The 27,489-nt window shown below is 39.4% G+C and overlaps 1 protein-coding gene across 1 annotated transcript in view; it reads left to right on the top strand.

The window, feature by feature from the left end:
• Pkhd1 (PKHD1 ciliary IPT domain containing fibrocystin/polyductin) overlaps positions 1-27,489 on the top strand; it is a 433,222-nt gene that overhangs the window by 120,046 nt on the left and 285,687 nt on the right. Inside the window, exon 36 of the mRNA XM_028766634.1 lies at positions 9,679-9,835. Coding sequence (XP_028622467.1) covers positions 9,679-9,835 — 157 coding nt within the window. The remainder of the gene's footprint in view (positions 1-9,678; positions 9,836-27,489) is intronic.

Genomic DNA, 27,489 nt, shown 5'->3' with positions numbered 1-27,489 from the left:
GATATCCATGGATATTAAAAAATTGTCCCTTTACCCCATACATGCTAGTTTCCTCTGTTCCCCTAAAGAGTTTCCTATCTCCTTTTAAGTCATATATATATTAATATAATAACAATATAATACCCATTAGTCCACTTTTGAGAGAAAACATGCCTGTGTTTCCTCTTCATTATCCTCTCATATTTTCCTTCACTTATCTTGAACCCCCTTCAGGATACAAACACAAACACACACACACACACACACACACACACACACACACACACCCCTAAGCCTGTTTGTGTGGTCATGAATATTTATAAATAAAAACATCAGATAGATTCTGTATATGAAAGAAAAATGTGGTATTTTTCTTTCTGAGTTTGACTTCTTTTACTTAGCATGTTCATCTTCACTTTCATCCATTTTCCCCACAATGACAAAAGTTCTTCTCCCCCCTCATTACACTGTACATACCTGAATTTTCTCTATTTACATGTTAATTGGCATCTAGGTTCACTCTGTAACTTAACTGTAACATGGCAATAAACATCGGTGTGCAGGTGAATGCTGACTTAACTATCTTGTTTGTACACACTCAGGTGTGGTATCATTGTATCATATGAAAATTCTGTTCCTAATTTCTATAGGAACCCTCCACATTGCTTTCCATGATTGTTGAATGCATTTGCATTCTTACCAGTAATATACAAGTATTCCTCTTTCCCAGTATCCTTACCACTGTATATTGCCATTGTTTGTGTTGTTGATGACAGCTATTCTGATTGGGATGAAGTGGAATGTCAATGTAGTTAGAATTTGTGTGTGTGTGTTTGTTTGTGTGGGTGTTTGTGTGGTGTTTATGTGCCTTCCTCTATTGCTCTCCACTTTATTTTTTTGGATCAGAGTCTGTCTCTGGACCTGGAGCTTGCCAATACAATTAAAATGGCTGAACAGTAAACCCCTGGGATGCTTCTGACTCTGCCTTCACAGCAGTGAAATTTTAGCTGTAAGAGATCATGCTTGATTTGTATGTTCATTCTAGGGGTCAAACTCAGGTCCTCATGCTTACACAGCAAGCACTTTACCAATTTGGCTTTCTTTCCAATGCAGTTCTAATTTACATCATCTCTGATGGCTAAGGTCTGTATACTTATGGCTGTGTGTGTGCATGTGCTTGAGCATGGGGTGTTCTAGATTATGTTGAATTTTTGATAATACAGGTGGTATGTTTGATTTTGAGGATATCAGAAAGACTCAAACTTTGTGAGATCATCTGTCTCTTGATAATGCTGCTGGCATCTGTTAATGTTTTCTTGTTTCCACACATTTCAGTGTGTCCAAGGAGTGGACCTAGTCCTGGAGACTTTTCTGAGACTCAGTTGGCTTTAAGAGATTCAAGACTGGGGTGGCCCTTAAGCAATCCACCCTACGAAGTCTTCTGAAATCTTGGATGTATACCTGGGTTTGTAATTAGTATTTTCTAAAGCTGGGACATTCTAGAAGACTTAGCTATGTCTGCTTCTGATCAAAATGTAAGGAATTGTCCTACAGTGTCTTTAGGCCCAGAAATGTGCCTTCTCAGTTCCTTGTCCTCTGTGAGCTATGGATAGAATTTTTCCAAAGAGGTGAGAAGAGAAAAAGAGGAGTCAACTGCCAAGGGGGTCTCAATTTGGGTCAATCAGAGTCTTGCCCATTCTCCTGAGTGATTGTACACTGTGGCCATCCCTTTAGCCTAGAAGGCATATGTAATCAACTTTTGTTTATTTCTGTTTTTTTTTCTCTTTTGCCCTTAAGGAGATCATTATTTCTATTGTATAAAATGGTAGACCAAACATTGGAAGCAATTAGAGCAGATGATAGTGGATCCTTTTGTGGTAAGAGACACCAATGCTCATAAACTAGATTTCATTCTTTGGGCATCTTGCTGCTTCTCTTTGCCATGACACGTTCATTTGCTTCCCTTCAGGTACAAAGGGGACGCAAAAATGAAAAGGAAGAAAAAAAATGCTTCCCCTGGTGTGTGGAACTGAGAAGCTGTCAAAGGCTCATAGCAGGGAAAGTGTGCTCCTGTGTATTCAATCACCGAAATTAAGTGTTTTCGAAGGCAGTGCAGTCACGGGTCTATTGCATGGGGAAATAACATGTTGTAGTCCATCACTTAAAATGTTAACCTTGTCTCTTACTAGTGACTGCAAGCAGGAACACGTGCTGCAAGCTCGCTGGTTAAATGGCAGCATGTCAGCTCTGTGAAAACAGCTAGCATGTATCTGTCAATCTTCAGATTTGACTCTGGGTGTGAGAAGCAAACACTTACACAGGCATACACACATTCACACACAGCCCAACCTCTTCACGCTTCCACTTATCTTTATGTGACTTCCCAGGACCTGGCTTATTATTTACGTACTGGGAAATAGGAATTAAATTAATATCTATTATTTAAGGGTATATTGTTTTCTATGTTATTTTTATTTCCAGTCCTCAAATTCTGAGTTGCAATTACTTATATTTCTCTATAGAAAGTTCTGTGTTGATGGTACTTTAATACCATTGGAATATACATACGCTAGAATGAGCTCATTTTAAGTACCATCCCAATAGTATGAATTACAGTATACCAGTAACCCACCAAACCTAAAAGATGTACATGACAAATATTTTAGATTTTGCAGGTCATATTGTCCCTATTGTGACTTGGGAAAAGCCACAAATTACACATAAGTGAATTGCTAATGCTGTAAACCAATATCAAAAGGAATAGGCCACATTTGGACTTTAGATTATAGTTTGTACACTGTTACATACTACTGAATATTTCATGTAATCCTTCTATGGCATACAAAATTTTGATACCCCAAGGTCTGTCCTCAATGTTTCTTGCTACATCAGCAGGAACTGCTCAGTAGCAGCAAGTTCCAAATATATCCCCCCTTCCTCCCTGGAGGTCCTGACACCCTGCCTGTCCTTGCTCCACTTTAGGCAAGCCTGTTCTTCAGGGTCACTCCCAACTCTATTAGCCTCTGGCTCGTACTCGGGTGTTTCTACTTCAATCTTTTATCAGAACTATGTAGCCAGTCACTCAATGTCAATAGTTGCTGCCACCTCCCTGACATTTCTGATCCACTTTACCCTGTTCTTTCTTTCGTTTCTTTCAGGGCAGACTATTTGTTTTATATGTTTATCTGTGATCCTGCTAGAAAGTAAGCTCTATGTCATCAGGGGGTTGGCATTCTTTGTGCTCAGACTGGTGCCTGAGGTGGAGTGTGTGCTCAATAAATATTTGTTGGATGTAGGGATCTATCACTCTGGAGTGGTAGACAAGGAGTCTAAAGGGAGCCTATGTTTATTAAGCAAGGTAACACCTGCTGAGTGGGTTCAGTAAATCTTAGCTCTATTATTGTTATTTTTTTTAAATGATTAAAGATAATACCTCCCTGTGTTTTGTTGTTTGGAAGATTAATGACCCTGAGAATAAAATGTCATGCCTGGGACAATAGAGGCGTTCAGTTATCAACAAGTGCAATGATCTTCAGATGTTGAAGTCAGAAGAGGCATTGTTACAGTAGATAAGAAGACCCAAGTGGAGGCGATGAGCCTCTGTGAATTGATTTTGCTTGTAGACTGGGATGGTCGCAGACATGTTAGTGACTCATATATGTGAAGTGGTGAGCTGGTAGCTGTCAGTTTTGAGAAATCAGGAAGGCAGGACTCAGTTTGTAGAACCAAAATAGGAGGCAAAAATAGCGCTTTTTGCTATTAAAGAGGCAGACTAGATTGGACAGAGGCAGGAGTCTCTGGCAATCGATTCTGCTGACATTTCTTTGAGTGATTGAAGTGATCACTGTGTGGAAGGACTTTCTTGTGCCATTCTTTTATCCAAGAGGATTAATAAATAATAAATAAATAAAGAGATCAAGGACCAGAAGGACTCCAGGAAGAAGAAAGTACACCAAATAAATTGAATTTGCTTTGCTGTCTCCAAAGAGTTAATAGATTATAGATCGGAGCCCTATTGGTAATCCTGAAATGCTCAGATGATTGGGTTTTCTATAAGGAGTTTTTTTTTTTTTTACAGTCATCTGAAATTATTATAAATTGTGCTAAATCATTTGCTGGTCAAGGTTTAAAAAGAAGAGGCAATTAATTTACTAAATTTTACCTATAAGATTTCCTCTCCCTGTTCTACTGAGCCACTTGCAGCCTTGTCTGTAATTCTAAGTACTGAATCAGTCACACTGTAGTTATCTTGACCTTTATTTCTTTTTTCATGATCACATAAGCACCTGAAGAACAGGAAGGAAGGAGTTCACAATTTTTGGAGAATTGTCTTCCCATAAACTTATACAAATGTTTGGAGTTTCAATATCACTTAGTAATAGAATGTTACTGTTGGTATAGTCAAATGGTAAGAGAACTGTAACTATTATTTGATAAGTGGCATGGAAATAAGAATTTAGTTAGGTAGAAAAAGCAAGAAGAAAAAATTGGAAAATACTGTATAATATGAATGCTAACTTAATTAGGAAACATGTAGATATATAGCCCACTAATAATCTGTTGAGTGGTATTTATTCCAGTAGCAAAGAATGATCTCTGTGTAGAATGGTGAATGATATATCAGGTGAAAAGGCAAATGAATTTAGCTTCATAACAATTTAAAACATGTCTTTTTAAAGAAATCCTAGATAGACCTTAAGCTTTACATCTCAACAAGTTATTGTGGTTATTAAAAGATTTTAAATTGCAGTGTAGTGATTACAAACCCAAAGAAGAATTGGCCATTCATTTCTTTGAATCCTGTTTTATGGCGTGCCAGGCATTGTGGGTAGTGCGGATATAAAAAAACTGCTGAAAAGCATTCATGAACCTTCTTCAGAACCTGATAGGGCCAGGCTCGAGTACAAATACATGCACAATGTACTGTATAGCAGTAATAGGGGCTTTGGAGAGACTAAGGGAGTCTGCAGGTTAGAGAAAAATACTGGCCACGGGGACTTGTCTTTTCCATTCGCAAGACTTGAATGCTGTGTAAGAAGGCCTTCTGGTGAGGCGTCAAGAACTTTTTTCCTTGCCTTTGTGGGTCAGCTATGACCACAGAGATTCCCATGCCCCACCTCTTCTGCCTCACTAGCACAGTTCATGCTCTCAAATCGGTCCTTCCTCTGCCTGATGTTCCATCTTGCTGATCAATGACTTCTTTCAAGATAGCTCTCGCAGAGTGAGCCCATTTAAGGTGACAGGGAAGATTTGCAGACATTGCACATTCTCTCAAGTTCAGAGAAGTGCTGATGTGAACGAAGAAGAGCACAAATTGCATAAGCTTCCTCGCTGAGGCAGGGAACTTTTCGATTTTTAAAAAACTTTTATTTTATTTATTTTCTTGGAGTTTTCTGTTGTTATTTATTCGGGGCTGGATATACGGGGCTGGATAAAGATTTGAAGGCATATCCTGTTCTGTTCAAGTCTCTTTCTACTTCATGCTTGTAAGGAAATGATTTACCTCATCTGTAGAATAGAATGACTGATTTATCGATCTCCAAGAAGAAAACTATAATTGAAATCTAAGCATCTTGGAAGCCATGGAGGAATGAGCTTGTGTTAGGTGGATGTAAAGTCTCCGTTGTCCTATGAGCTGTATATGTGCCAGCAAGCAGCTTCTGAACCAGAGATGTCTTACTCCAACCAACAGAAGAGTTTCATGTGTATTGACAAAGATCCCCGTGCTAATGCTTTCAGAATTTTGTTTTTAAATTGTCCTAAGGAGTAGTGGGTTAAAAGGTGAATACATCGAAAGGTGAACCATCTCCATTTGTCCGTTGGCCATTACTCTGAGAGTCTTGTATGAGGAATGATTTGAACAGCACTGTCAACTGTAAAACTACAATTCTATGGCAGCAGGCTTGACCACATAGATTACACTGAAAATTTTCAATCATGGGTATATATTGTTCTTCTTCTACATGTACTTGTTAAAAAATTAAGGCTACATTCGTACTTTTTGACCTTTGAGTACTCCATCCTTGGTTTTTTTTTTGAAAGCATGAATTGTCAATACAAATGTGCATAATTCACTATGCCTTTACTATGCTAAGGGGAAACTTGTGCTCCAAACCACTTGAGGCTTTGAATAATTAACACTGATGTTCATTTATACACCACACTGAATAGGAAAACTTAATGGGAAGAAGTAAAATTGGAGCAGGAGATCATAGGGAGAATGGTGGCTCCAAATATTTCTCTCTCAGTCTCTCTCACTCTCTCTCTGTATATGTCTATCTGTTTCTGTCTCTTTCTCTTTCTCTGTCTCTCTTTTTGTCTTTCTGTCTCCCCCTTCCTCTTCTCCCTCTTTCTTAGCATAGAGCTAGACAACAGGAATGGAAATGTGAAAGGGTAGAGATCAGACTCAGTGAGTTAAGAGAATACAGCGTTTTTTGACCAAACATGTGGGTTGAGAAATGCAGTGTTTTTGATAGTTTAGGATTGAGCACCCAGTTGTTCATACATTGTATTAGAAAGATGTGTGTGTTTGTGTGTGTGTGTGTGTCTGTGTGTGTATAGTATTTGTGTGTTTGTGTACTCTGTATGTATATACTATGGAGGGTACAGTATATACAGTATGTGTTCATATGTATTTATGTCTGTGTGAATGTGCACACATGTAATGTCTACTATTGAAATAGTAGATGGAGTAGTAATTTAATGAGTTATGTCAATGATTTTTATTGAGGCAGTTTCTTTCTTTTTTTTTTAACAGAATGAAGCATAAGTTCAAGAAATGATAAATAAACGTTGAGGGAGTTCTATGATGTCCTGTAAGAATAATAAGGAAAAGGATAGACTAAAGTTAAATTTTGAACCATGTAGTTGTAGAGAAGAAGACTATACTTGAGCAAAGATATGGATGTAATAATGGGGTGAGCCATGCAGTATTTTAGGAAGAGCATCTCAGGAGAGGATACAGGAGTAAAAGACCTCAGGTGGGAATTTGCTTCCCATGATTGAATGCCTCTATTTGATTCTCTATTTGTTCAGCCTCACAATGGAGATAACAACACTTGATCTTCTTATGCCTTGGCCTGGGACTGACTGGAACAGTTTCAGAAAGGCTGCTGTGCCAGCCAGGCTCACTCCAAACTGGATAACAGATATCAGGGCTAATTGTAGCAATTTAAAAATGTTCTCAAATCGATGAAAGGCACCATGGAATTGTTTTCCTTTGATGCCCTTAAGTACCTAATTAATGTCTGGTTGATCCAGATATTTCTTTTTTTTACTGAGTGTCATGAGCCTTCACGCCTTTTGTAGTTCTGTGGCTGGGTACAGATCTGCTCATCAGACTATTCAATATATAAGATTGTGCTGATGAAGTCTTCATATGTCTTCAAGTTCATTTCACACCATCCTGCCTAACTTGCTTCTGTCCAGTGACCCTGATCCTAGATCCTGAGCTTGAGTGTTGTTTAGGAGGAAATTCCTTGATTTCCCCCTTCTCTGTCTCTCCCTTCTGGTCCTTGTCTTGATTAGCCCCTCAGACTCTGAAGCTAGACTGTCATATGAGATCTCCACAGTGGTAAGTGCCTCTGCTCTACCTCCAGAACTGCTGATTTTCCTGCTCTGTGGTGACACTGAGGGGTTGGGGGTGTCTGCATTTTAGTAAGTGCTGATCTGAGAGAAACACTGAAACATTATCTATACAGGGAAAGGAAGGGGGTTGGCCATAATTGTTCTGTGTCTGGCCCAGAAACCCAAGCCTTTCCAGTTCTTTTAGTGAGGACTCTAATGAGTGCAAATAACCTGGTTCACCCCGTTTTGTTGCTACGATATAGTCATGTCCATCTCTCTAGCTTTTCGCCATCATATTCACCTCCCCACTCTCCTCCTGCTTGTCTTCCTCTCCTTTTTCTAAATTAGCATGAGTGAAATAGAGGAATACAGGCCTGGTGGTGCAGGCTTGGATGCTTAGAGCCTCATTTAGGAGACAAGGGTCAGAGTTCCGTTAAATTCCAAGTTAGCCTAGGTAGCTTGGTAAGACCATGGTTCAAAATAAATGTAAAGACAGGGCTGAAGATACAGGCCAATGATGGAGCACTTGCCCAGCGTATAGAAGGATCTAATTTCAGACCCAAGTACCATAAAATTGTACTGCATATCCTTGTAAGAAGTTGTTTTTTATTTTCATTTTACGTCACTAGAACTAGTTCTATGGTGAGATCAACTGGAGAGGCTGACTGAGCTCTCATTCTTCTAGACCATGGACTGTCACCATGGTGATGCGGCTCTTCTGGCTGCCAATGATGCTCAAGCACACCCCGTTTTATTGATATGCCTTATATATCTACATTTCTTAAGCAGTGGAAAACCTGAGACTTTTTTTTCCTACTTCATAGATATAGATAACAAAAATCCATACTTTATCCAACCTCAAAGACCCATGATGATTAGGTTAGGTCTACATCTTGGAACTGTTGACCAAGGAGGTCAGCATCCTCTTTTAGAGAGAATAGACTACCTCTTCTAGAACACCATTTTTTATATCATCTGTTAGAACTACCCCAGGGCACAATTATACATGGATAGAATTACTAGTATTACAAACATGCATTCCCTTCTTAATGGTTGTCTTTCATCCTTTCATCTGCCTCTATCTAACTCTTCATGAAAGGATGTCTTAGGTGCTTACATGGACAGAGCCCAGGATTTCCATTTGGTTGGAGTCTGGTATGACAGTAACTGTGCAGAGGCATGCATCTGCCAATGCATTACCTTGAAGAAATCACCCTTTTTTGTTCTGCGTTTTAGGTATTTATCATCCTGGTAGCTCTAGAACTACAGAAAACACATGCTAAGCTTCTAGCATGTGCTGAATTACATGGACAGAGCCCAGGATTTCCATTTGCTTCCCTCCCTCCCTCCCTTCTTCCTTCCTTCCTTCTTTCCTTCCTTCCTTCCTTCCTTTCTTTCTTTCTTTCTTTCTTTCTTTCTTTCTTTCTTTCTTTCTTTCTTTCTTTCTTTCTTTCTTTCTTTTGCATGTGACTTTAGAGTGACCACTGATAAACAAGAAAACTGAGTGTTCTGAGAGGAGAACTAAAGAAGAGATGGTGAGAGGATGATTCTCCTCAGCCAGCCCTGCCCTCTGACCTTCACTTTAACCACAGGGCTATTCACATTTGCTTGTCTAAATTCAGTCTGCCTCTCACTGGGCAGACATCGGCTTTGTTCAACACAAAGCACTGTGCAGAAAGGAGAGGACACAGTAATATCAAAAAGGAGCCATGTAAGGTAGATCTGAGGTCCCAGGAAGAGAAATGTTCCTATAAAACAAGGATAATTGGTGGCTGAGTCAGTGAAAAAAATGATAAAGCAGGATGCCACCCACAAGGCAAACATTTTAACTCTCTCTAGTCTAGCATATTCATGATTTGTTTTTGTTTGTGCAAGATTCAACATCTGTGTGTAAAAATAAGACATGGACCAACTCTGTCTGTTAGGTTTGAGAGAGCCTGCGCTGAGAGAAATAGGAAAAATTCTAGGAGCCAGCAGAGCGGCATAGCTTACCCTCTTTCATGTTTTTTCTTCTATTTGGATTAATTGTTCAAGGAAAACAGGGTGACTGACTTTTACTGAAGCGTTTAACATTTTCTGTTGTCATCTGTGCTCTCCAGTTTAAGCAACAAGCCAAATCTTCCTTTTTTCCAGGGCAACTTTTCCTTCCAGTTCTGCCGATGGTGGTCCAGGCCTCACAGTTGGTTTCCTCAAAGAGTGCCACACGATGGCGACAATGTCACAGTGGAGACCAGTCACCTGCTACTGCTAGATGTGAACACAAGCTTCCTGAACTCCCTGCACATTAAAGGTCTGTGGCATTTGAAGAGCAAGTAACAGCACCCTCTACAATCCTGTCACTCACAAGGCATGGGAAAGAGGGGAGGGAGGGTCCTGGAGAAGTTTCAACATTTGATTGACAATTTATTTTGAAACCAAATTGAGACTTTTTTTTTTTTTTAACGAATGGGAAAAAATAGTCAGAGAGGTTCAAAGTAAAAGGCCATTCTTTTCGGCTTTTTAAAAACTCAGAGCTTAATTATTTTAATTCTTTTCAAAAACAAGTTAACAGTGTTTTCCAGGAGCAGCTGCTGCTTTGCCCAAACCCTTTGTAGTCATGCTTATCCAGGGCAGCCCCCACAATCTAGCAAACGCCTTGAAATTGGTTAATGCCGCTGCCTTTGAAATCTTCTGCCAAGAAAGCAATGTCTTCCTGCTTTTACCCTGCTGTGGTTTTGACTTCTTGGTCCCATGGAAAGTCATATAAATAGGCTTCCTTACTGCAAAACTGTCCACATAGCTCTAGGGTGGAGGAAGCTGGAGAAGCCTGAGAATTCAAAGTTTGACTCATCTACCATGTGGCTAAGTCAGTCATTTTACTCTTTGTATGTTTACTTCCGTGTCTGTTAAGTGATAATGGAACACACTGCCTACTTCAAGGGATGATAATAAGACATGGTTACACAAGGGCCTCTTCTCATTGTCAAATGAAAACTGTATGGGAGAAATGCTGAATTTTGGATGTTTGTGACACCTGAGGCTAAAACACCAGTATTTACTATAAATGCCTTGAACATTAGTGCATGTATATACTCCTGTTAGAGTAAGAGGATATACACACAACCAAACATTTGGAAGAAGATTATCTAAAGCACCTTTGATATCTATTTCTAACAGACTGAACCAAGTTTTTTTTTTTTGTTGTTGTTGTTATTCTGATCAGTTACTGTGATACTCTATATTCTGGAAGCTGCTTTTATTTTTCCTTTGGTCCCAAGAGAGAAAAGTTCTTTGTCAAGTCAGTTAATTAGTACCCTTTAAGAGAGAAATTGTCTGCCACGCTTGGCTTTTGCCTTGCCTTTGTGCTTTTTCTGTGTATGTATGTATGTATGTATGTATGTATGTATGTATGTATATGAATGTAGTATGTATGCATGCATGTATATATGCAGTTCAGAGGCTATGGGGAGTATGTATATATGTATGCATGCGTGTGGCTTAGTGACTATGGCGCGTATGCATGTATGTGTGAAGCTTAGTGGCTATGAGAAGTATTAAATATGTATGTACAAATATATGCATGTGTGTATGTGTCTTTGTGGCTGTGGGGAGTAGTATGTATGTATGTTTGTATGTATGTGGCTTTTGGCTATGGGGAACAGCATATATATATATATATATATATATATATGTGTGTGTGTGTGTGTGTGTGTGTGTCTGTGTGTGTGTGTGTGTCTGTGTGTGTGTGTATGTATGTGTGTGTGTGTCTTTGTGACTGTGGGGAGTAGTATGTATGTATGTATGTATGAATGAATGTATGTATGTATATATTTATGTGTGTATGTGGCTTAGTGACTATGGCACTATGTATGTGTATATGTATGTGTTTTAGTGGCTATAACACTATGTATGTGTGTATGTATGTGACTTAGTGGCTATAGGGACTGTCAATCTATGAGCTGCTATGAATATTCTGAAGACTAGCAATGATAAAGTAAAATTAGGGTATTAGAACTGTATCTCAAAGCTTGCTTGCTAAGCTTTGAACTGGGACCATCCTCTCAGAAGTCAAATTTTGGCACCGGATGGGATACCCTGCAGGCCACCCAAAGGCCTTGGCCTTTTGTTGATACCACAACAATTTGGGAGAAGCTTTCTGACTCAAAGTCTTTGATTTCTAAGTTGAGTCTTCGGATATATGCTTATTTACTCAAAATGTTTAATAAAAAAAATAGTGTTGAAAGAACAGGATGTGAAAGAGGAGACATCAGATGAGCATCAAAGGGTTGGAGAAAGGAAGGGTCCTGTGCACCAAGTATACAGCTTCTCTCTATAGATTCACAGATGCAGATAACCCTCACTCTTTACCCCCCCCCCCCATGGTGTACCATGTTCTTCTCAGTTTAGACAACACTACCGTGTTGTATAGAATCACTGAGCTGTATTTGGTAGGACAGATGCTCATTCTGGGGAAGAGAAAGGCTGAATGGAATGGACTAGTAAGGAGTGGATATTTGCTTTTGCATACACGGTGTACATGAGTTCTTGGCAGGAGGAGAGTTATCTCTGGGGAAGCAGATTTTTATCATAGAGACATGAGTTGTGCATCTAGAAATAACGAGAACAATGAAAAGACACAGATCAAATTTTGTTCAGCAGATAATTTGTGAATGCTTATTAAGTGGCCCGAGAATTCTCTGTGATACAAGAAAAAGTGAAGAAAATTATTAATACTTAATGCCAGTAACAAGCAATATTACCAGAGGGAACATGGCTAGGGGAATAAATATGACAGGCTAAGTTCTAGTTCTAAGGCAGTTGTTAGATGGGGCAGCGATGTAGGGTGTAGAGTGGGTAATTAGGTCAGGCAGAGTATGTGATTAGAGTTGAATTGTGGAGAGGATTCAGAGCATGCCATTTTTGAGGTGGGATAAATAACTCAAGTTAGTAAAAAAATGCTTCCTAGGCAGACACGAGAATTCAAGTCCCATCCTCAGAAGTCACAGGAAAGTGTGAGGTGTGGTGACATGCACTTGTAACCCCAGTGCCAGGGACACATACACAGGCAGATCCCTGAAGCTCTCTGGTCAGCCAGTTTTCCCTTATTTGCTGAGCTCCAGGGCATGAACATCCTAACTCAGAGAATGTATGTAACATTTCTGAGAATGACAGTCAAGGCTGACCCACGTTCACATGGACATGCCAACTCTTCTCACACATGCGTGAAAGGGAGCATGCCGTTTATTTTGGACTTGTGTTTTGGTCATATGGAAAATCAGAGTTAGAGAAACTTCCCCACTTCACTTTCTAAGATTTCAGGATTCTATTGGCCAGCCCACTGGCAGAGGTTATTCTTTGTTTCACATACTATAACCTATCCACCGGCGATTCCTGCTATCTTCAAGCCTCACTGGGTTTCTCACACATCTGCTCTTACATTGGTACTATTGTAGTCCTGATCACTGTAATTCTTGGCAGGACTTACTACAAATTGCCTCTAAGTTCTTCCTAGTGCTCCTAGTCGGTTGGGTTATGTATTAGCAGAATTGCGATCCCATTTGTAATAACAAGACAGCTAAAATACTGTGTGTCCTGCCTCCTTTAGTAGCTGCGATTAGACTTGTGCTAAAATCTGTCCAGGAAGATCCAAGAGGAAAGCTATATGGGATATATGGGATGTTTCTTAAAGTAGAGCTGATGCTGTAGAAGGCCTGCTTGTACTTCATGTCTTTCTCATTTCCTGTTATGTAAATGAGACAGCTGAATCAGCCACTGTGTTAGATCATTAGGTGATTTAGCAATGACAGGAAGAAAGAACATGAAAGGAACTCGAGACCTTGAGGACTCTGGAGTTGCTGTAGTAGTATTCTGCTGGCCGTTTATTATTATTATTAATTTATTTGCTTTATATCCTGATCACAGCTTCCCCTCCCTCCTCTCCTCTCAGTCCCTTCCTCTCATCCCCCCTCATCCATGTCTCCTCCCTTTCTGCTCAGAATAAGGGAGACCACTCATGCTCAAGGATATCAACTAGCCTGGGCATATCAAGTTTCAGTAAGAGTAGGCACATCTTCTACACAAGGCAGCCCAGTTAGGGGAAAAGCATCCAAAGGTAGGCGCTGTAGTCAGAGACAGCCTCTGCTCCTGGTTTAGGAGTCCCACATGAAGACCAGGCTGCACAACTGTTACATATATGCAGAGGCCTAGATATGTTCCATGTGTGCTCTCTGATTGGCAGTTCAGTCTCTGTGTGCCCCTATAGGCCCAGGTTAGTTGATTCTCTAGGTTTTCTTGTAGTCACCTTGACCTCTCTGGGTCCTTTAATTTTTCCTCCCCTTCTTCTGCAGGATTCAGCAAGCTCTGCCTAAAGTTTGGCTGTGCGTTTTTTCATCTGTTTTCATCAGTTTCTGGGTAAAGCCTCTCAGATGACAGTTGTGCTAGGACACTTTAAAAAAATTATGGTACTTTATTTATTCTTTGAGAATTTTATATATGCGTACGATTGTGATCACCCTCCTTCCCAATTCTTTGCTCTAACTCCTTCCAGATCTACTACCCAAACCATAGCTCCTCCCAACATAGTGTTTTAATAAGCTTCTGAATCTAGGTAGGCAACCCCTATGGACATGGGTGTGGGACCATCCATTGGAGCATGGTTGACCTACCTGGGGCTATAACCCTGAAGAAAACTGACAGTCTTTCTCCCAGCAGCCAGCAGCTCTCTATATCTCCTAAGCTTGGGGTGGAGGCTCATAAGCCCCTTTCTACTCTATGCAGGAGTAAGCCTACTTCTGAAATAAGCTATTTGGATGGAAGGTAAGATTTCTTGTACTGAAATCGTTGCAATTTGCCTTTTGTGCTGTATGCTAAGGTTGACTCTATCAGTGTTAGCTCATACCTTCTAAACATGTCATTTGCTTTTGTTGCTTCAGTCTTCAAATCCCTCTAATGATGTCAGGTCTTACCAAGAGTAAAACCCAAAGCCCTTACTATTTTTGAACCTCAGATTTCTTCTTTGATCTTGTCATCCATAGTCACTCCAAATAGGCACACTGTGAATACACCTGTCCTTAAACCTTCACCCTAATTGTCCTTTGTTCCCTGGATTTATGCAGCTCACTCACTGTGTTTTTATGCTCTCTGAGAAACTATTAGTGTATTAGAAGAAACTTGCAGGGCATCTTTTCTGAAATTGCAACTACCCCTTTGATTATTCTCTCTGTAGTTCCGGTTTTTATTCTTCATATATTTCTTATCATATGCTATGCTTTACATTTACTTGTTGGTACAAAGTATATTCCTCCTCATGGAATAATAAAACTAAAGAAATCTATTATCTATTTGATGTTTTCTAGTCAAGATTTAGAACAGTGTGGGACAAACAATGGAGCCTCAAAAGCTGCTAGGTGATTGGTACATGAATGGGCAAGCTGATGGTATACAGTTCAAGTTCTGGGTGAAGTCTATTGCGTATATTAAAATACTTCTTGCTTTCTTGACTGCAATCTTTCCCAGTTTATTTATTTTCACTTCCCTCAGTTGTTTCAGCCATACCTATGCATGTCCACAGATAACATGCATGCATGTATGTACACACATGTAAAATAGATGTTCACATATACACATAGTATATACAAACATACTCACATATGTGTGCACATATATAATTATAAACAGCAGCATAACATCCTTTACTAAGTTATCTTTCTGCTTCCAAAATATGTAGAGGAATGTGTTTTCTGTTGAAGAACTCCAGCCATCAATACATAATTTATATTCTATAACTCAATTTTGATCCATAGTATGTACGGAAGCACTTGAAGGATCATAAAGAGCTACTCAATAAGAGATCAAAGCATTGTCACACTTACCAGGAGCAACTCAGTCTCTGGATGTCTCTTATGGTCTTTATTGTTCATAACCAGGAATCAAATCTGAAAAGAGCTGAGTAAAATTTTCTTTGAATTTTCTCATTCCAGCTACAGGCTGAGATAGACTAGGAAAAATGTCAAGACTGGAATAGTTCCTTCAAAAGACTTTAGGGAAACAAATCTGAAATATGTACATATGTGTACATTCTTATGTGGAGTGGGGGTGGGGCAGGGACAGAGTGTTCCTGCCAGTTTTGTTCCTCAGTCACTCTCTGCTTCATTTTTGGGAGGGTCTCTTACAGAATCTGGATCTCACTGATTTGGCTAAACTGGCTGGCCAGTGCTTGCCTGGATTCTTCTGTCTCTACCTTCTCAGTGGTGGGATGACAGAGCTACCCTTTAATGCTAAGCTTTCGTTGTGGGTGCTGGGAACTGAGTTATGTCCCCATTCCTCTCCTTTTAATTATTCTTAAATTGTATCGAAATAAGTCAGATTTTTATGATCATGATAAATAAATTCAGATCTATCTACCTTTTTATTTTGTTTGGGAGTGCAGAACCTGATACCTGCTGACCTATTTTGCTGTCCCTCTTCAGATTATTTTATTCTAATTAGAAAAAGATACAAAATTTGCTTTTATTACTCATCTCCACTTCTTTCCAATGCCCCCTCTTCCGTTTTTGTATTTTGAGGCAGAGTCCTTAGGCAAAACTGGATTCTAAATCCCTATAGCAGAAGAGGGCTTTGAACTTCTGAACCTTCTGTATCTAGTTCCTATTGCTGGGTTTATAGTCCTGCATCCCAGTGAAGTGTTGGGGATGGAACTCTGAGCTTTACACATGCCAGGCAAGTCCTCCATTGACTGAGCATATGCCCAACCCCCAACGTTTTCTTTTTTAGTTATTAGGGATACTGTTAAACACAAAAGAGAATTAATCAGTTCTTACTAATGAGTTGGGATGGAAGTGGGCATATTGCCTTCATTTCATTAATTATACTTTTTGTTCTTTTATGTTAAGATGCTCAATAGCTATAGGCATTTCTGAATTAAAACTTATCATTTTTATTCCAAGTAATTATGAGGAGCAATAAAAACAAGGAAGAAAAGTTACCCGTTTTCAGAGCATTGTGCATCCCAGGCGAAGATTTTCTGCAGTTGAGGAAACATTTATATTTCCTGAATGAGATTTCCTGAATGAGGCAATGAATCTCTTTCTCATCTGGTGGTCAAGCAGCTTTATGTTAAGTGGTTGAGAGATAATAATTAACTAAGAGTTAATTAGGGGAGGTTAGACTATCCTTATGATGTAGAGCCTGTATATTTTAGATATCTCTGCGTCTTTCCCTCATACATGCATACACGAAACTATGACAGATATGAGTTGGCAGATACATTAATTTGTTTGATTATCTAATGAGTATATGAGTATAAATATGTGTACATATGTGTATGCACACATATAAATATGTAATGAAAACATCCTATTTTATACCATAAATCCATACAATATAAATGACGACATTTTGTAGTTTCTTATTTCTCACAATGCCGTTTCTTTAAAATGCTTTGACCAGATTTCCATTTGCTTCCTATTTCCTTTGCTGCTTAGTAATACACTTCTTGTTCTTAATGTGATTTTTCTATTTCTTGGTCTACTGGTATACCAGGACAGTTAAATGCTTGGCAGGCTTTCAAGCCAGAAGGAACTGAGTTAGATCCAGGCTTCACCATTGACCATCTCTGTGACCGTGGTTAAACTAAGAAATGTTATAAGCCTCAGGATTCTCCCTTCTGGGGGAGTACCAGATTATAGTGACTTCAGAAGTCACAACAATAGCAAGAGCAACCACTTGTGACCATTGTGAGGTGGTGTTACTATTCATTCCCCAGGTTATGAGGGATGTTTTGGGTTAACAAGGAAATATTTTTAAAGCCATTAGTTTTTGACAGGGCCTGGTCCAGAATAAGAACTCAATTAACTTTACTTGTTTCTTTCGGACCTCTAGAGATAACAGAGGAGATGGCTGAGAATTGGACCCAAGTTAAAATGTTATTTACAGATAGCAGCTGCTTCTATATATAAAGCAAAATGGATTACTGAAAGAATTAGTTGGATAATAAAGACCTTGGATTGCTTTTGCCCCTGTTATCTTCAGGATGTGCACTGAAGTGTTTTTCTTTGCGTTGCAAGAGAAGAAAGAAGAGGAGGTGGAGACAGTAGAATTGTCATCTGGCTGCCTCCTTTCTCCTTGTTACTCAGACTCCATGAGTTCTATGGCTTCTCTAGTGCAACTGGGGATTGGGTCTTATTCCCTCTAAAGTTGTTTTCAGTTCACAGCTTTAAGAATCTTTTGGATCTATTATAGTCAGAACTTGTATATTATCAAAATGATTACTGCTGGCTTCTGGAGATGAAGCTTCATTTATTTTACAAATATTATATTTATGAATTGTTTGAGGATTTTCATACATGCACATAGTACATTTTAACTGTATTCAGTAACCATCATTTGCTACAATTCCTTCCGGATCCAACTTCTATTCCAGCCCCTCTCCCTACTTCTTTCTCCTTTCTCAAAATAATGCCCTGAGTCCAATTAGTGTCACCCATATGGTCTGGAGCCAGTGGAGCATGCTTGAATAAAAACACAAAACAAAACAAAACAAAACAAAACAAAACAAAACAAAACAAAACAAAACAGAATGACTTTGTTTCCCCTAGCAGCCAACAGTGTTTGATAGCTGCTCCGCTGGGGTGGGGACTTGAGTGCTCTTCCCCCTCCAGTGCTGGACTCTTGACTGGCTTCTTTTATACAGATCTTGTGCCACCAACCACAGCTGCTGCTAGTTGATGAATGTTGTGCCATTTCTCTATTGTCTAGTCCATTGTCAAATTTCTTCATCTTTGGGGATTTTAGAGTACGTTGTCAAGTGCCAAATCCAGATGAATGCTGTCCCGGATGAGTCAGTTAGCTCCTCGTAGTACCTGAAAGCACAACATAAGTGAAGGACTAATTTTGTCTCACAGTTTCAAGTGTTTGCCTGTTGTGCTAAGAGAGGTATGGTGGTGAACAGTGGCAGAGGAAGGAGAAGAGGCCAACAAATGTGATAGCCTCCAATATATTCCCCTAGAGACCTAAGGTCTCCTACAAGGCCCTACATTCTATGTCTCATAGCTCCTAATAATGTGAGTCCATCAGGGGAGGAGTCCATTGCTTAGGCCAGAGTTCTCAGTATCTGATTGTCTTGGTAATGGCCTCACACACTCCCCCTACAGTCTGCTTTCCCATCCTTGGCCCAATTAAATTTACCGTCTAGACTGAGCTTCTCTCCAGGGAACTGTATTCTTCCTTGCTTCTTATTGACACTGACCTAACCTCAGATTCCATTGGTGCTTCAGGTCCACATTACAAGAGAGTGGCCTGGAAATGCTGCACACAGGACTTCCCTAGTACACCTCTCATCTTTCTGGTTATCAGGCTCATAGGTCACTTGGCAGACTGCTCAGTGCCTGCTGTAGTTGTAGACATCGGCTTGGGTTGAAGGGAAATGGATCTGATGACAGCATGGGGTTTTGCTCATATGAAATATACTGTATTAATGTTTCTTTCTGAGTAGGATGTCTTGGTCAATGCTAGATGTTTGGAAGCTGGCCAAATATATTCCATATTGGCAAACTCAAAATGATTTACCTATAAAATGCCAGTGAAAGAAGACTTAATTATTTCCTTTCTTGGTCAAAGTATGGCTACCCTTGCTGCAGAGGATGAGGGGATAAATTGACTCATAGAGTTTGGTCAACAAGCTGGACCCTGGATGGAACTGAGACAGTCACAGATTGTTCAGTGGGTTTGAGTGCTTGAATAACGGCAGCTCTCTTCCACTGGAAGAAAGAAAAGTAGATTCTAATATGTCTAGTCCTATGCATGAGAACAGTGAAGGAGAAAGCACACTGCCTACACTTGCAAGTAGGAATTCCAGACAGTCCCAAGAAGAAGCTTGATTTAGTCTGCACCAGAAAGTATTAACAAGTAATTTTGAAAATTACCTGTAATTTCCTTTGCCTTGGATGCCTTTGGGTTGTCAGCCTTTTCCTGGTGACAGGTCAATGTAACTTTCATCATGTGAAGACACTTTATATAAGGCTAGGTGGACCATTGAAAGAATTTGTCATCTTATTAGAACTTGATTTCTGTTTGTGTCAGTGCATGTGTGTCAGAGTGTATGTGGAGATTTTGTGTGTGTGTGTGTGTGTGTGTGTGTATAAAGGGTATAGGACAATTTTGAGTGTTATTCCTTAGGCTTTGCACACTCTTATTTTGTTGTTTTTCTTCGAGACAGGGTCTCTTGCTAGGTTGGAGCTCACCAGCTTTTAGAGATTTGCCTGTATCTGCTTCCCCTGTCTCTGTAGACTGGGTTTATAAGTTTACCACTGTGTTCAGTTTTATTGTATTTTTATGTAGTTTCTCGACATTGGATCCAGATACTCGTACTTGTTAGGCAAGCATTTTACCAACTGTGGTGTCTCAAGCCCTTGGCTTTCTCCACCTGTGTGCAAGGGCAGGCACGTGGCAAGTATCTGGTCCACAAGGTTCTAGAATTCTCTTGTCTCTGTCTCTTATCTCACCATAAGGACACCGGATTGCAGATGTGTACTGCCATGTCTGGCTTTATGTGGGTTCTGGGAATTTGACCTCAAGTTCTCATGCTTGTATGGTAATTATTTTACAAATTGAAGCATGCTTCCAGTCCCAATTGTTTACAAATAAGACAAAAGATTTTTTTTTCTCATTCTTTGACCATTGTGGAAGATTATGAAGATCTAGGTCATGGATAGCAAGAGACCGAACTGTTGTTGTTCATCCTGGCTGAAAGCACCTGTGGACTTCTGGGAAAGAATCAGATGCCCAAATAATTGTTGAATGAATGAACGCAGAATTGAGTTTCTTACTTGAAAAGAGACATTAATGGTAGTTGTGAATTTTCTATACGCATCCTTCCTGGTACTCTCACATGTTACTGGATTCATCCAGACAGTGACCAATTTCATTTGCTATTTATGTATCAGGAGATCGGAGACAAAGGCTTTTTTATGTGAGGGACACTTCCCTCTGAAGCCTGTTATTTTTTTTTCCAACCAGGCAATGGCTTATATTATTTACTTCCAGACACACTTGATTAGCCATAAATGAAAGATAATCCGTTGCCGTGAGAAAGGACATGCTTTCAATAGATGGGCAGACAGACAGATAGATAGATGCTTAACAATTTACAGTTTATGTCTTGACATCTTGGATATTATAATATGAAAAATGCTACTGAAATGGGCCAGTCCATTCCTAGCACAGCATTTTCAGTAATGAAAGATAAATGTCTCAAACTCCTTTACTTAAAACCCTTCATTGGCTTTCCATTAGCCATTCAGTTCAAATCCAAACTGAATATGACTTGCAGGGTCCTTCAGGACATGGCCTCTTCTTACCTTTCTGTCTCATTTGTTGATTAATGATCCCTAGATCCTATTCATCCCAGATAGGAAGGGAGCTAGAAGTTTGAGCTCCTTATGTAACCAGGATTCTTGGGCAGAAGAAACTATGAGAGCAAATATTTTATTCTGTTGTTGTTTTTTTATGTACTGTGTAATATATACAGGGCCATAGCTTATAGCCTAGATCTTTCTAATTTTCCACAATGGTCAAAGAATAAAAAAATCCAATGTCATATTTGTAAATAATTGGAACTCAGTCAGTAAAATAGATGAAGCTCTCATAGTTCCAGAATTACTATACAACATAACTTATCCTTGATTTCTAATAGAGCAATGCTGTAGCCAAATCAGAGAATTATATTTGGAAGCCATTGAAAGACCATCTGGTTCAGAGAGATGTAGCCACTGAAATGTGAATTGGGTGGCTCCTTAAGGAATATTGATAAGGAAAAGAAGAAAAGCAATACACTGGAAGGTAGGAAGGCTTCTGTCAGCTTGGGGCGGGGGTGACAAGGTTTTGTTTCTGTCTTTGTTTTCTTTTTGAGGACTTCGCTGATATTAGGACACCATTGTGTAATCAGGGGCTTTGAGCACTCAGATATAAGAAGTACTGTGAATGAAGCCCTCGATGGTTTTCTGTAGCTCTAAACATAAAAGATTTAGTTAGGAAGTAATTCATGACAACTTCACAGACGACAAACATTTATTCCTGTCTGCATTTCAGTTCCTTTAAAGATTTATGTGTAGTTCCACAAATATGGTGATCCTTATAATTAGTATAGAATTGATTCAGAAAGAAGGTTATCTCAATGTGTTTTATATCATGTAGAACACGTAAAACTAAGTGAATCGTAACCTCCCTTCTCAGCTGTCTGTAAAACAGGCCAGTTTACTATACTAGGATGTTTTTATTTGCCTGCAGCAGTTCAACTGCACTGTAGGCCCTGGGTGTAGACACTGTATGTTTCTACATTTGATATAAACACCTTATATATAAAAAAAAAGACTGGGGAATCACAGTGAATATTTACTGAATGAGAAAGGGAATTAGTCCATCATTCCAAGTTTGTATTTATTTTTCAGCCCTCTTTAGATTAGAGCAAGCATAGCAAGATTCTACATACCCAAAGCTACTACATAACTTACCCATAATCGTAGGAAACACCTACAGTTCTCAGTATCTGGTGCCCACAGCATCTAGGTATAGAGTGAACTCCCACCCCCTAGTCTATGTTGTAAGATATTCGTTCAGGCGACTCTGATGCATGATCAGGTTTTTGAATGAGCCTAGAACAATAAAGTGAACCCCACCAAATTGTCAGCACTGGAAGGTTGCTAACACAGTGCCTCTGCCCTTTTTCCAGTGGCCATTTGACTTGTACAAAGATCAGTGGGCACACTGAATGGGCTTCTCCTGAGCTTAATGTTTTTAGCTTGACAGCAATTCTTTATCCTACCAGGGGAATCTAAACTGATAAAGGCTATTTCTTTCATCTGCTATTGTTTGTGGCTTCGAGTAAATGACTTTATTTCAGATACGTTTCCCCTCCTCTGTGTAGTCCATGTCACTGCAACACAAGACTAATTAAAGAATTGGTATGTGGTATCCGTTCCTAGGACATATATAATTCTCTTCCTGCATCTCAAGAACATTTTTGCAAACACGTTCAGTTCATATTTTCTTTTTTTAATCAGGCAGAGACATTACAATTAAAATACCGTTAAAGCGATTCTGGCAAGTATTGCAATAAGCATGTTTTTTAATTAAAGGGAGAATGGGGCTGAGGCGGGGGTAGGTGGGTGGGATGTGTAAATAGCATCAGCTAAAGGGGAAATTTTCAGCCGATATCTATTTTAATTGAAAGGAAAAAGAGATGGAGAAGAGCAGCAGTAGCCCCTGCTTGCTTGCTGGTGTGTAAGTGGCTTCATCCCAGGATGCTAAGTTTAGGTGTTCTCTGCTTGATTAATTAGTAGCCAGCCAGAGAGTCCATTCCCTTTGCCCCTGATCCTTAAAGCCTGATTTATGCCTCACATCCTCCATGAATATGTGAGGACTCAGGCTTCTATTTCCTGAGCTGCTAGTGGATAGGATTATAGAGCGTGGACTGAGCTCTTGGGGGCTCTCGTTTGCCAGCCAAATTGATTTTCCGCCTCTCTGGCTGGGGACAAGCCCACCTCGAAGGCTTCCCAGGCTCTGCTCCAGTGGATCAGGCGCAAGTCTAATCTGGATCTTGCCAACAAAGGAAATAGTGTGGTGTGCATCCCATCACAATGCAGGCTTCAGGCTGTGGCTGCCTTGCCTAAATGCTACTCTTCTCTGCTTTTCTTCACCTCCTCATGGCTCCCACCCTCCAAACAGCACAGTGCAGCAGAGTGGAGCATCACACCCCACCGATGCCCACATCACAGCTAATACTCTCTTATCAAGGCAGAGTACAAACTGTGCAAATACATTCAGGAATGTACAGTCACCTGTCATCCTCCAGAGTTCCTAATCTGCAGCACCCCCCCACTACTTATTTGACTAGTTAACAGTTGGAAAGTTGTGGTATATATGCTGCTAAATTATTCAAGAAAAAAATATGATATGAAGGTTAGTCACTGTGAGCAAATAAATTGGATAACTTGCTTCCTCCAATCCAAGTAGTTCAAGGTTTGAGTAGACAGATGATCTATCTAGTTTGGAGATATGAAATTATCAATTAATTGGGGACCTTGGATCCTTTTTTGAGTCTTTTATTGGTCTTGGTTTCACTGTGCCTCTCTTTGCAGACTGAATCTTGAGTTCATTATTCATTTTCTGTTTCCCTAATACTCACCTCCTCACCAAAGATGCTATCACTCCAAATGTTTACTCTCTGAATCCTCCTAAAAATGACACAAAGCATTTGACACCTCATTACCCTTTTCACAGCTCTTAAAACATTCCCTACTGGATTGGAGAGATGACTCAGAGATTGAGAGCATTGGCCGCTCTTCCAGAGGTCCTGAGTTCAATTCCCAGCAACCACATCATGGCTCACAACCATCTATAATGAGATCTGGTGCCTTCTTCTGGCCCACAGACATTCATGCATGTAGAATACTGTATACATAAGATAAAGAACTCAGAAAGAGAGAAAGAAAGAAAGAAAGAAAGAAAGAAAGAAAGAGAGAAAGAGAGAAAGAGAGAAAGAAAGAGAAGGAAGGAAGGAAGGAAGGAAGAAAGGAAGGAAAACCAAGGCCATACCAAGGCAGTTGGAGTGAAGGAGTTCCAGGAAAAGGTGAAGGTACATCGAAGATTGAGGCCAATATGAATAAAATGTATGGCCTTGACAGAAACAGTTGTGGAATAGAAGTGGGGCAAAGGCCCAGCTGGCAGTGGAAATTACAAGATACAGAAATGAAAGAATTAAAGACAAGGAAAGCCAGCCCCTTCAGAGATTATTGGTATATAGTAAAGACAAAACAGTTTTTCTTTTCTTGTAAGGAAGTTGTCTTTAAAACTATGTATCTGTTTTCTTTATAAAACATAACAAATTATTTTGTGGTCATTACAGATGGTGATTAATTTTATAGCTAGCCAAAAGTTTGTTTTCGTGTTTCTTTTTTTTCCCCCTTCAAACCTTAGCTAGCTGCTAAAAGTCTCTTTTACTTCCTTCCCAGAGAAATAAGAGATGTTTGATGGGAATGAGTAATTGCATGTAAAAGATGTGTTCATTTATGTATTTTAGAGGGGGAAGCAACTGTAATGATGGTTGATTGATTTTTATAAAATTACCCAAGGCCACTTGTGAAGATGCAGTCAGCTTTCATGCAAGTCATAACAAGCAATTTTAGAGTCACAGGGAAAGGCTGATTTTAGCCCTGCTCTTTACTGTAGCTTTAACAAGTGGGGAGACTCTACGTGGATAAATAACATCCTACTACTGCTCTCCCATGTTCAAGGCACCACCCTAGGAAGCAGCTTCCTCTAGACTGATTTCAAGCTGACTTTATGAGGATGGAAATTCTAAGGCCTTTACACAGACTTAGAGAAACATCACTTTCAGTTCCTTCCACAGCAAGGCTCTGCATTGGGAACCACAGGATTATTTTATATGCAAAGAACTGAGTTCTTCAGCACACTTCCTCCATTCTGTACCTTTCTGTACTTTGCTACAGACGAAGGAAGGGGATGCTTTTTAGCCAGGTTTCTGATGTTCATAGTCATGAATTCATCCTGTTTTAGCAGCGCTCTCAACTCAACGTACTTGTTCTCTTTGGACCAAATTCTTCTCCTTCATTAGCATCCTTACTAGGTCCCCTCGGTAAATGGTGTTTCAATGATTTCTACCAATTTGTTTCATTGTGTCTAAAATTTTGCTTAATGGTACAAGGGACAGAGCCCAGGTGTATACATTTAGCCACTGATCTTTCTGATCTGTTATATATCCTTTTTGGAAGGAAAATGAATATAAGCCCTAAAGAAAGAAGCCATAGGCAAACTTACTTAGGTTAACATGTTTTCCCTTAAATGCAGCTATGAAAACCACCTCACTTAATGGAGAGGTTGCCAGGAAATGTTTATGGAAATAGGGAAGACATTGGACTTTTTGTCAAATGGCCCTAGGTTTTAATGCTGAGTTTCAAATTTTGTGAGTTAAAATAAATATAATCTCTAAGCCCATTTTTTTTTCTATGTGAAACACAGAAAGGGGTATGTATTTCATAAGGTAATTTTTGAAGGTTACTATAGATAAGATGTCTAATGACTTTGGCCTATGGTAAGTATTCAATACATTTCTGCTCCCCTTTGCTTTTGGATTATATATGCTGTGTTATTGTACATAAAGAGGAGAGAACGATAACATGTAACCCAATGTGTAATCAAAACCTAAAATGATCACTGCAGTCTTATCTGAAGACTGATTCCAAAAGTACTCCAGCACAGTTGACCTCAGAACAGCATAGGCTTCATGAGACTTTTAATATCAAATGAACACCCAAATGCACTCTTTTTAAAAATTATTTTTTTAAACACTGTTGTATGTTCATCATTACATAAAACAACAGGCTTCCTTGAGACATTTTCATGGGTACTTACGCTGTCCTTGTATCATAGCTATGCCTCATTAACCCCTCTCTGGATATTTTTTCCACTCCCCTACTGGCTCCTTCCTCACTTCAAATCTGACTAAATTCTTATGAGGTAGATTTTAGATAGGAGTAGTGAAGGGAGGAGGCTTGGAGGAAAAGCTCTATTGTTTTATCTTAGTCTGTGATGAAAGGATATTGAAATCATCACATAGTCACAAGACCGGGTCGTGAGATCTCATTTGTAACTGGGTTACAGATTTGGAAGCAATCCCAGTTCAATTTGGTTATAGGGGAGAACATAAACTTCGAAGGGATATACTTTGAAAATAGCTCATCTTAAAGTCACTAATCATAAGGGGAAAATGTGAATGACATGCCTAGATGACAAAGAAAGAGACACACACCAGCAAACAGCAACCAAAAAAAAAAAAAAATCAACAACAGGAGCCTGATAGTCAGACGTGAAGGTCATGTGTCTTTTATAGTCAATCCACCCATGTCAGATGAGTATATTTTTGTTTTAATACATTTTGATCTACTCTAATAAGCTTTACTTGCTGAGACTCTTTCTTCATCTTATTGAATATTTTCAGTGAGAATACAAAAAAAAAGGATGCTGTATCATCTTTATAGGTAGAAATGACAAATGTTCTACACTTGGAAGGATTTTAGCAGATGTGTGGTTTCCTCCCTCTATTTTATAACTGAGAAGATGGATCTGTCCTTGAGTCATGAAGCTGCAGGTTCTACTGAAGGTCAATTAGATGCTTATAACAGTTCGGGCTGGAGCATGACCTCAGTATTTGCTCATCAAGGCCAATTCTGAATCACTGAGTGTTTAAAATGGGAAGTCCTGCCATGTAAATTTGTGGTTCATCATTTGCATATAGTTAATGAAGACATGAGTGATGTGAGTGGAAATATTTTTGTTGATACCATTATGGGAATGCAGGCTCCGTTTCCTTATTTTTGTTTACAGTGGAGTTCAGTTCAGGTTCGTTATTGCATTTCTAGGTGCAATGACAGTTGATGGAAAAATTAATGTCAAGATTGCTAGTGGGTCCTTTAGAAGCCTGGTAAGCTGAGTGCTATTGTTCTCTGGCATCAGGGCTAGAGATTCCCAAAGGGAAGTTTCTTGCTTCATAGTTAGTTTTTCTGCCTTACAGTATGGTTTACACAAGACATAGTTCAAAATGAAAGTCAAGACTAATAACAGTGAGCTATTGGAAGTCAATGGCCTGATAGTGTCGGGACCATTGTTCAAAGTGATTGAACATTAGCAGTAGTTGGGAAATGAAAGTAGAAAGTATGAAAATAACAAACAAATGAATGTTCATGAGATACCCAAGTAAGAGCCCGCGAGCATGAGTGTTAATTACCTTAGTGAATCTTATAATTGTATGGAGAAACTCCCTTGAATACTTTACAAAGAAGTGATTTGACTACCTAGATGGAATGTGTCTAAATTATGTCTAAATAAAAAAAAAGTGCAAGAGGTTCTACCTAAATTCTATAACCGTTACTGATGGTATGTGGCTTGGGGTTT

The sequence above is a fragment of the Grammomys surdaster genome, unplaced genomic scaffold, assembly GCF_004785775.1.
Source record: "Grammomys surdaster isolate TR1022 unplaced genomic scaffold, NIH_TR_1.0 169, whole genome shotgun sequence".
Taxonomy (NCBI): domain Eukaryota; kingdom Metazoa; phylum Chordata; class Mammalia; order Rodentia; family Muridae; genus Grammomys; species Grammomys surdaster.
The sequence above is the reverse complement of the archived record's forward strand: the minus strand, read 5'-3'. Positions and strand labels throughout refer to the sequence as shown.